Source organism: Etheostoma spectabile, chromosome 15 (assembly GCF_008692095.1).
Source record: "Etheostoma spectabile isolate EspeVRDwgs_2016 chromosome 15, UIUC_Espe_1.0, whole genome shotgun sequence".
Lineage (NCBI taxonomy): Eukaryota > Metazoa > Chordata > Actinopteri > Perciformes > Percidae > Etheostoma > Etheostoma spectabile.
Genome location: NC_045747.1, coordinates 31,449,337 through 31,459,602, shown reverse-complemented (window position 1 = coordinate 31,459,602; position 10,266 = coordinate 31,449,337). Strand labels below are relative to the sequence as shown.

The 10,266-nt window shown below is 43.8% G+C and overlaps 2 protein-coding genes across 2 annotated transcripts in view; both read left to right on the top strand.

The window, feature by feature from the left end:
* Positions 1-6,944, top strand: part of LOC116702275 (serine/threonine-protein kinase TAO2-like) — a 47,718-nt gene extending 40,774 nt beyond the window's left edge. The window contains exons 4-8 of the mRNA XM_032536429.1: positions 471-611; positions 2,052-2,123; positions 3,470-3,571; positions 5,393-5,466; positions 6,881-6,944. Coding sequence (XP_032392320.1) covers positions 480-611; positions 2,052-2,123; positions 3,470-3,571; positions 5,393-5,466; positions 6,881-6,944 — 444 coding nt within the window. The 5' untranslated portion in view covers positions 471-479. The remainder of the gene's footprint in view (positions 1-470; positions 612-2,051; positions 2,124-3,469; positions 3,572-5,392; positions 5,467-6,880) is intronic.
* LOC116703002 (serine/threonine-protein kinase TAO2-like) overlaps positions 1-10,266 on the top strand; it is a 45,608-nt gene that overhangs the window by 9,493 nt on the left and 25,849 nt on the right. The window contains 3 exon segments of the mRNA XM_032537573.1: positions 8,755-8,846; positions 9,203-9,296; positions 10,193-10,262. Coding sequence (XP_032393464.1) covers positions 8,756-8,846; positions 9,203-9,296; positions 10,193-10,262 — 255 coding nt within the window. The 5' untranslated portion in view covers position 8,755.

Genomic DNA, 10,266 nt, shown 5'->3' with positions numbered 1-10,266 from the left:
AGAAAGAGACAGTAAGGAAGGAGACAGACGGACAGAAAGAGACGGTAAGGAAGGAGACAGACGGACAGAAAGAGACGGTAAGGAAGGAGAGAGGGTGGAAGGAGACGACAGAAAGAGACAGTAAGAAAGGAGACAGACGGACAGAGACCGTAAGGAAGGAGACAGACGGACAGAAAGAGAAGAGACGGATAGAAAGACGACAGAATAAAAAGACAGAAAGGAAAGGAAGAGACGGACAGAGACTGTCTGTGTGTGTCTGTCATTCTTTCTTTCAAATAGTTGCTTTGAGGACAAAATTTGAAGTTGGAAAACACGGTAATAACAATCTCAGTACGTCTAAAATCAAAGATATGGTGATCACATGTACGCTGATGATTCTCCGAGCCGCCGCCCACATCGGCCTCAGTGGCGGTCTAACGTATTCCTGCCGTGTCCCCGTCCTGACCTTTGACCTCTGCGCTGTGTTCCAGGCCCTGGCCATGCCCTCGAGTGCACGGTCGGGCAGCATCAAAGACCCCGAGGTGGCCGACCTTTTCTGCAAAGATGACCCGGAGAAGCTGTTCGCCGACCTCCGAGAGATCGGCCACGGCAGCTTCGGAGCCGTGTACTTCGTGAGTAGAGACGCGGACGGTCTGTCTGTCTGTGTGTGTGTGTGTGTGTGTGTGTGAGGTTGTGTGTGTGTGTGAGGTTGTGTGTGTGTGTGCGGTTGTGTGAGAGGTTGTGTGTGTGTTGTGTGGGAGAGGTTGTGTGTGGTTGTGTGAGAGGTGTGTGTGTGTGTGTGTGTGTGTGTGGGTGTGTGTGTGTGTGTGTGTGTGTGTGTGTGTGTGTGTGGTGTGTGTGTGTGTGTGTGTGTGTGTGGTGTGTGTGTGTGTGTGTGGTGTGTGTGTGTGTGTGGGGTGGGTGTTGTGTGTGTGTGTTGGTGTGTGTGTGTGTGTGTGGGGTGTGGTGTGTGTGTGTGTGGTGTGGTGTGTGTGTGTGAGAGAGAGGTTTGTGTGTGTGAGAGAGAGGTTGTTGTGTGTGAGAGAGAGGGTGTGTGTGTGTGAGAGAGAGGTTGTGTGTGTGTGAGAGAGAGGTTGTGTGTGTGTGAGAGAGAGGTTGTGTGTGTGTGTGAGAGAGGTTGTGTGTGTGTGTGAGAGAGGTTGTGTGTGTGTGTGAGAGAGGTTGTGTGTGTGTGTGAGAGAGGTTGTGTGTGTGTGTGAGAGAGGTTGTGTGTGTGTGTGAGAGAGGTTTGTGTGTGTGTGAGAGAGGTTTGTGGGTGGTGTGAGAGAGGTTGTGTGTGTGTGAGAGAGGTTGTGTGGTGTGTTGTGAGGGTTGCGTGTGTGGTGTGGGTTTCTTGTGGGTAGAAGGTGTCGTGTTGAGAGAGGTGGCGTGTGTGTGAGAGAGGTTGTGTGTGTGTGAGAGAGGTTGCGTGTGTGTGTGAGAGAGGTTGCGTGTGTGTGTGAGAGAGGTTGCGTGTGTGTGTGAGAGAGGTTGCGTGTGTGTGTGAGAGAGGTTGCGTGTGTGTGTGAGAGAGGTTTGCGTCGTGTGTGGTGTGTGTGTGAAGGTTGCGTGCGTGTGTGCTGTGTGTGTTGTGTGGTGAGGTTGCGTGTCGTGTGCGTGTGGTGTGTGTGAGAGGGTTGCGTGTCGTGTGCGTGTGTGTGTGGTGTGCGTGTGTGTGTGTTGTGTGTGTGAGAGTTTGTGTGTGTGTTGTGGTGTTGTGTGTTTGTGTGAGAGGTTGTGCCTGTCTGTGTGTGTGTGGAAGGTTGTGCCTGTCTGTGTGTGTGTGTGAGAGGTTGTGTGTGAGAGGTTGTGTGTGTGTGTGTGTGTGTCGTCTGTCTCACTCTGGAGCTAAAACAGAGACCTAAACACACAGGGTGAAAACAGGATCCGCAGCAATGTGTAATACAACAAGAATATGTTGTTTTTATAAAATCCATAGAAACCTATTCTGGTAAAACCTCAAAATACAACTGTGAACCTGCTCTAGTTGCTAAGTTACGTCTGGGCTGGATGTGGCCCTGGTCTCCCGAGTGTTTTAATGTCCTGGTCCGTGTGTGTCTGTCCTCCAACAGGCCCGAGATGTACGCAACAATGAGGTGGTGGCCATTAAGAAAATGTCGTACAGCGGCAAGCAGACAAACGAGGTAACGCCCTGGAGATGAAGATGCCTTTTTTTTTTTTATATATTATTATTAAAGTCCTCCTTTTAATATCTGAAAAACCCTTTCTTTCTAAATAAAAACATTTATATTTTCTAAGTTAAGCAACAAAATGTTCACAATCTACTGATCAACTGAACTCTTTCAGTTGGTTCAAAAATATTCATTGCATTGTCACCCACCCCCCCCCCCCCGATGTGAGTCGAGAGCAGATGTGAGTCGTGCATGCTCAGATTTAAACGGTTTACAACATAACTGTTATACTAAAATTGGTGAAATCCATGAAATAATAAACTTCTCATTACAAACATAACAAAGATGGAAATCATTCCAGAAACGTTGTAGCTATCTATGATACTTGATGCTACGTTAGCTCTCAAACAACCATTTCAAACTGACAGCCTTGTTGTGTTGTATGCTAACTGTAGTAAAGCTAGCAGTGAACCCAACTTGGGTTAAGATAGGTCCATTTTTACTGTGTTGACGTTACAGAGTCTCTCGTTAGCATCTCGGAGGTACTTCAGAGCTACGGACAGAGTCTACTCGTTAGCTCTCGAGCATCTACGGAGGCGTACTGCAGACGCAAGAAGTCTCTCGTTAGCATCTCGGAGGCTCTTCAGACGCTACAAGAAGTCTCTCGTTAGCATCTCGGAGGCTACTTTCAGACGCTACAGAAGTCTCTCGTTGCATCTCGAGGCTACTTCAGACGTTACAGAAGTCTCTCGTGTTAGCATCGCGGAGGCTACTTCAGACGCTGAGAGTCTCTGCGTTAGCAATCTCGGAGGCTAACTTTCAGACGTTGAAGAAGTCTCGCGTTAGCATCGGAGGCTACTTCAGACGCAGAGAGTCTCTCGTTAGCATCTCGGAGGCTACTTCAGACGCTACAGAAGTCTCTTCGTTTAGCATCTAGCGAGGCTACTTCAGACCACACAATATCTCTCGTTGCAATCTCGGAGGCTACTTCGACGTTACGAAGTCTGCCGAATCGTGCACTCGTACATCTCGGAGCTACTTCAGGACGCTACGAAGCCTTTAGCTCTTATATTGCTAACCATATAGACGCTAACTATCTCCGCAAGTGACTATGCGCTCTCCTCACATCAGGGAATGACACCCATATTATTCCTCCCTGAACTGCGTTCATAAAAGTACTTTATCCTCTACCTTCTCATGACAAGTAATTTCATTTTCACTGCATGTCTTGACAAAGAGAGACGTTTGATAAATAACACGATGAAGGGTCTGATAATTCATGATTCAAATAATTCTCTCGTGATAACAATCTGTCTCTAAAAAGTGCCTAATGAGCGGCGCTGTGTGTCGATGTGCAGAAATGGCAGGACATCATTAAAGAGGTGAAGTTCCTGCAGAAACTTCGCCACCCGAACACCATCGAGTACCGGGGCTGTTACCTGAAGGAGCACACGGCATGGGTACGTATGTCCGTCAGCTGGAACGTCCTACACGCTGTGGGAGATGAACACAACCGCAAACTTTTCCCCAGATTTTGAAAACCTTAAACTTAGACAACTGCTCCCGTGCAGGGCAAAGCCAGATGCAAGCTAGTTAAAGACCGTCCAGCTACAGGATGGTGTGTTCAAGTGCATTTTGGGCTTGCTGGTCTTACAGAGAGGTGTGTTCAGGTGCATTCTGGGCGTGCTGGTCTTACAGGGAGGTGTGTTCAAGTGCATTCCGGGCGTGTGGTCACAGGGAGTGTGTTCAAGTGCCATTCGAGGATTCGGGGTCGTTACAGGGGGTGTGCGTTGAGGTAGTGGCTTCGGTCTTACAGGGAGGGTGTTCCGGGCATTGTGGGTCTGTATTACGGGAGTTTCGGGTGCATTCTGGGCGTGCTGGTCTACGGGAGGTGTGTATTGAGTGATTTCTGGGCGGGTGGCCTTACAGGGTCGTGTGTCTGCGGCTCGGGACCTGTGGTCTTACAGGTAAGGGGTGTTAGGTGCATGTCTGGGCTCGTGCTGGTCTTACAGGGAGGTGTGTTCAGGTGCATTTCGGTGTGGTCTTACAGGGAGGTTGATGTCAGGGTGCATTGCTGGGGCGTGTGGTCTTACCAGGGATGGGGGTCACAGGTTATTCCAGGCTTTTGGTCTTACAGGGAGGTGTGTTCAGGTATATTCTGGGCGTGCTGGTCTTACAGGGAGGTGCGTTCAGGTATATTCTGGGCGTGCTGGTCTTACAGGGAGGTGCGTTCAGGTACAATGTGAAACAATGTGATGCAAATAAAGCTGCTTTGCCTTCCTTCACCATGTGGCAGAGATGAAAGGCACAAGACCCTATAGGCAGAGCTACGTGTTGAAATCGACTGAAATCCTCCTTTAATTCTACTATAAAAGGATGCAAATAACTCATGTTTCCTCTCAACAGAGTATTTCCACTGGTCTTATGTGTCTGTAGTGTCAGTGAGAGCTGATGATCATGTCCTATGTGTCAGTAGTGTCAGTGAGAGCAGATGATCATGTCCTATGTGTCTGTAATGTCAGTGAGAGCAGATGATCATGTCCTATGTGTCTGTAGTGTCAGTGAGAGCTGATGATCATGTCCTATGTGTCTGTAGTGTCAGTGAGAGCTGATGATCATGTCCTATGTGTCAGTAGTGTCAGTGAGAGCTGATGATCATGTCCTATGTGTCTGTAGTGTCAGTGAGAAGCGATAGAATCATGTCTATGTGGGTCAGTTAGGTGGGGTACATCTAGAAGACGCAAGAATGATCATAGTATCCTATAAGTGAATACTTAAATAACAAAAATAAAATCAGTGAAAAGCACAGAAATGATCAAAATGTACCTGGTTGTGTCTCCTGATAATGTCAGTGAGGAGAAAGCAATGAACATGATCTAGTTTGTAGTCTGTAAAAATGATCAGTGAGAGCAGCTGAACATGTGTCGCTAGTGGTCTGTAATGCAGTGAGAAGTAATTAACATGTCCTATGTGAGTCTGTATGTCAGTGAGAGCAGATGAAACCGGGTCCATGTGTTGTAATGTCAGTGAGAGCAGTGAATTCTGGGTTCATTAATGGTCGTTGAACAGTGAATGTATGTGGAATAGTGAGAGCAGACTATCATGTCCTAATGTGTCTGTAGTGTGCAGTGAAGCCGATGAACATGTCTGTTTGGTCTGTATGTCAGTGAGATAGATGATCATGTCCTAGGTTTCTGTAGTGTCCAGTGAGAGCAGATGACATGTCTGTGTGTCTGTAGTGTCAGTGAAAGACAATGATCATGTCTGTTGTGTCGTCCCAGCTGGTGATGGAGTCCGCCTGGGCTCGTGGCCTCCGACCCGAACAAAACAAAAAAAACAAAAATACCATGGAAAGGTCCGTTAAACCCACACCACGACACACCATAGAAAAACATGAATTGTATGTTATCCGCATGTGCGTCGCATGGTTAGGACTCTTTGATTCCCACACACCTGTATTTATTCATGCGACTTCACAAAAAGCCGCCACCAGAAATAGAAATATGCTTCAAATTACCCATGGTGCAACATGCCAGGGATTGGTATCTTCACTCCACAACATTATTCACAGTAACACACTTTTTTTTTTACTACTTTTTTTTTTACTGTGTAGTTGGATCCACATAGTTCCGACAACAAAGACTGGAGTCCATTAGCGCGTGAAACAACTATCAACCAACCACGAAAGTGTATAATGTGATGATATACTCTTTTAATCGACGGGGTGGAGAGGGAATACAGATACAGCTATAAAATCGCGATATAATTAATCGGTTGGTAAATACTGTATTGCATAACACAGGCGCCCAAAAGATATTGAAAAATACTGATTATTAATAATAGTTATTTAAGTTGGGACCGTTCTGTCGAAAGATCGATAACTAATTGAAGTGATGAACCAAACCACAGAAATTTTCGTTTTAGATGAACAGCATCAGAACCCGAATCAGGCTTTATTGGACCAGGTATAAGAACACATACCGGGAAATTTTCTTTGGCATAGTTGCTCAAACCTGGCTGTTACTAACATTCAAAACAAACACCCACAAACAATATATACCGTCACAGCAATAGTATACACACTATATAGACACACTCTAAACGTAAACAATGTAGCGAGATGAGATGCGATGAGAGACCAATAACAATATTTGAAATGTGAAACACAGGGCAAAGGGTACTGGGATATGCAATAGTTATTATGTTATTATACTTCAAATATGACAGTATGAACATTATGAACAGTTCGAAATAGAAAATGAGTAATGATGATAAATGCATGGTAATACGTTGGGTATATGAGGAATGATGAATCAATAAACCAATAAATGGACTAATATGGAACCAGATTCGATGAGTTTCCTTTTGGGGACGTGTTGAACGTGAGTGATTAAACTTCAGAATGGAGGAAAAGGTTATCAAATTAATTATATAATATGAATGCAGATACTTGCGTTCAAGTTGAGTTATCCATCCCGTTCGTTTAGCACTCTGCCTCGACATAAGGAAGGTTGGTGGGGGTTTGAATCCAGGGTCGTTCCCCGGGTCTCTGAGTTGGAGTTGTATTTTTCCCTCAGTTTGGTGTTGTTTTCCTCAGTTGTCCCCCCCTTCCCCTCTCCCCCCCCCCCCCCCCCCCCCCCCCCCCCCCCCATAAAGACATGCATGTGGTAGGACCACAGTTAAGCAGTTCCAATTGGCCAACAACAGTGTATTTTAGAGAAATGTTGATTGGTGTGGCGTTGTCCTGACTGCTCTGCGTGTTATGATAGTACTCAGGACGTGAAAGGCGGGGAACAAATCCTGCTGACGGAGCACCCGGTCAGGTCAAACTAGGGACATTCGGCTCGGCCTCCATCGTGGCCGCCGGCCACCTCCTTCGTGGGTGACGCGTAATGGTGAGTGCCTAAGGTCAACGGTGCCCTGCCAGGCGTATTTAACGCTCCTTCATGCCAATCTAAAATGGATTCCTACTCATAGGCCAGGTTCAGTCCAACCATGGGTTAGACACCACAAATCTATTGGGTCACTCGGGTAATTTAGGACCACTCTGATGTAGGATTTTAATTAAAAATAAGGTGTGTGTGTGTGTGTGTGTGTGTGTGTGTGTGTGTGTGTGTGTGTGTGTGTGTGTGTGTGTGTGTGTGTGTGTGTGTGTGTGTGTGTGTGTGTGTGTGTGTGTGTGTGTGTGTGTGTGTGTGTGTGTGTGTGTGTGTGTGTTGTTTCTAATGCGAATCAATAATTAATTCAATCTAAACATCTAGAGTATATCACTTTAAGTGGACGCTATATTCAGCACTTTTTTTTCTTTTCTTTTTTACATTTGTCACTTTTTACTCACTTTAGTTTTGTTTTTCTCTTTTTTAAAAAACTTTTTAGTAAACCATTTTAAGTGGATGCTTTATTTAGAATATTTTCAGCGCGCTAACAGTTTCTTTACTAAAAGTCTTTTGAAGGTGGTGGATAAAAACAAGGCAGAAGAAATCACTCAGATTCCTAAATGTCGGCTGTCGTGTTTTTAGGATGTTTTTAGGATGTTTTTAGGATGATAACTCTAATTCTTTTTTAATGGGTCATTTTATGTTCAGTTCAATAACAGAAAGTTGGGAGTGTTTTTTCTTGCTTTTTGTAAACTACTGTTTTTATTATTTTTACATTTGTTACTTTTTTCAACATCTGTTCACATTTTTGTCACTTTATTTGAGATTTTTCTCTTTTTTTACACTTTTTTTAGCATACCAGTTTAAGTGGACGCTATATTTAGAATATTTTCAGCGCGTTACCTTTCTGTCTGACGGCCCTTTACGACGGGGAACTGAAGCGGTAAATTACACTGAATGAAAGTTGATTTACAGTCATTTTTAATCCTGAAAAGGTTTACGATTATATCTGCTTAAGATGGTAAAAGGCGTGTTTCTATCTGCACGTGACTCGGTGAATACAGACTGAAATAACTGATATTTCCATTTGATTCCTGAATGAATTCCCATGAAAAGAGTTTTGCCAAATGTTCCAACTTTTGACATTCAGTAGCAGCAAACCAGAGAAACTGAACAGTTGTTGTTGTTTTTTTTGTTGTTTTTTTACTAAAGGTAATTTGAAGTGTTTTTCCTGCAGAGCGGTGGTGGATAAAAACAGATGAAATCCCTTTGAGATTCCTAAATGTCGGCTGTCGTTGACGTCTACTGTGTTTTTAGGATGATAACTCATTCCTTTTTTAGTGGGTCATTTTATGTTCAGTTCAATTTGTTCAATAACAGAAAGTTGGGAGTGTTTTTTCTTGCTTTTTTTAAACTACTTTTTTTTTCCGACATCTTCTCACTTTTTTTCACACTTTTTTTTAGTATACCAGTTTAAGTGGCCGCTCTATTTAGAATATTTTCAGCGCGTTACCTTTCTGTCTGACGGCCCTTTACGACGGGGAACTGAAGCGGTAAATTACACTGAATAAAAGTTAATATGCAGTCATTTTTATTTCTGAAAAGGTTTACGATTATATCTGCTTAAGATGGTAAAAGGCGTGTTTCTATCTGCACGTGACTCGGTGAATACAGACTGAAATAACTGATATTTCCATTTGATTCCTGAATGAATTCCTCAGATGAAGTCACTTTGAGATTCCTAAATGTCTGCTGTGTGTTTTAAGGATGGCTCCGGAGGTGATCCTGGCCATGGACGAGGGCCAGTACGACGGCAAGGTGGACGTCTGGTCGCTGGGCATCACCTCCATCGAGCTGGGTAAAGCCTGCAGGCCGACTCCCGCAGGGTCACACACATCTCACTGGGGGGGGGGATACTTCTTCAAGTCCTTCTGAAATAATGTAGTTAAAATATAGATAGAGTTTGGGGTCCCCTGCTGGAGCTGCTCCCCCCCGGATGGATGGACAGAGATTAGATGATACTTTATTCATCCCTCAGTGGGGAAATTACCTTATCACAGCAGCAGTTTCCTACAGGAAAAAGCAAAACAATGTGCAAAAAGTATTGAATGAATGTAAAGTGGCATTATATAAAAGGTATTATAAAGTAAAGGTATTGTGAGATCCATGCAGACGTGAGTTTATTTGTTCTGACGCTTTGCTCTGTGTCCACAGCGGAGAGGAAGCCCCCGCTCTTCAACATGAACGCTATGAGTGCCTTATACCACATCGCCCAGAACGAAAGCCCCATCCTCCAGTCCAACCACTGGTGAGAACCTTTCATAATCATGTGTTTATAGACCTTAGTGGTCCCTAATACTGGATCTGAAGTCTCTTTATATAGACCTTAGTGGTCCCTAATACTGGATCTGAAGTCTCTTTTATATAGACCTTAGTGGTCCCCTAATACTGTATCTGAAGTCTCTTTTATAGACCTTAGTGGTCCCATAATGATTGAAGTCTCTATATAGACCTAGTGGCCCCTAATACTGGATCTGAAGTCTCTTTATATAGACCTTAGTGTCCCAATATGTTATGAAGTCTCTTTATATAGACCTAGTGGTCCCTAATACTGTATCTGAGGTCTCTTTTATATAGACCTTAGTGGTCCCTAATACTGTATCTGAAGTCTCTTTATATAGACCTTAGTGGTCCCTAATACTGTTTATGAAGTCTCTATATTATTATTTTTTATATATACATATTACAATTTTACATAATACAATAATACAATTTTCATCCCAAGGGACCTTTTAATTTGTGGCTTATTTTCTGAGTTGTCTGGTCTCTAAAATGTGGATCAGTGTTTCACAAAAAGCCCAGGACGACGTCCTCAAATGTCTCGTTTTGTCCACAACTCAAAGATATTCAGCTTATTGTCATAAAGAAGAGTAGAAACTAGAAAATATTCATTCATATTAATTTAACAAGCTGACATCGTAAAGAAATCACTCACACTGATTAATCAATTTACGAAACTTGGGAAAGATGAAGTATAAAAATGAGACGGTTGGGTTGTATCATCATGTTGAATTTAATTCTTCATGTTGGGATAATGAATGGGAAATTAAACTTAACTGCTACTGTTAAACTACTCTCGTCTTCTCCAGCTTTTCCTGTTAAGAAAAGATATATTTGACAACATGAGCCTTTATCTCGCCGCAGGTCTGATTCCTTCCGCAACTTTGTTGACTCCTGCCTCCAGAAGATTCCCCAGGACCGCCCTACCTCGGACGTGC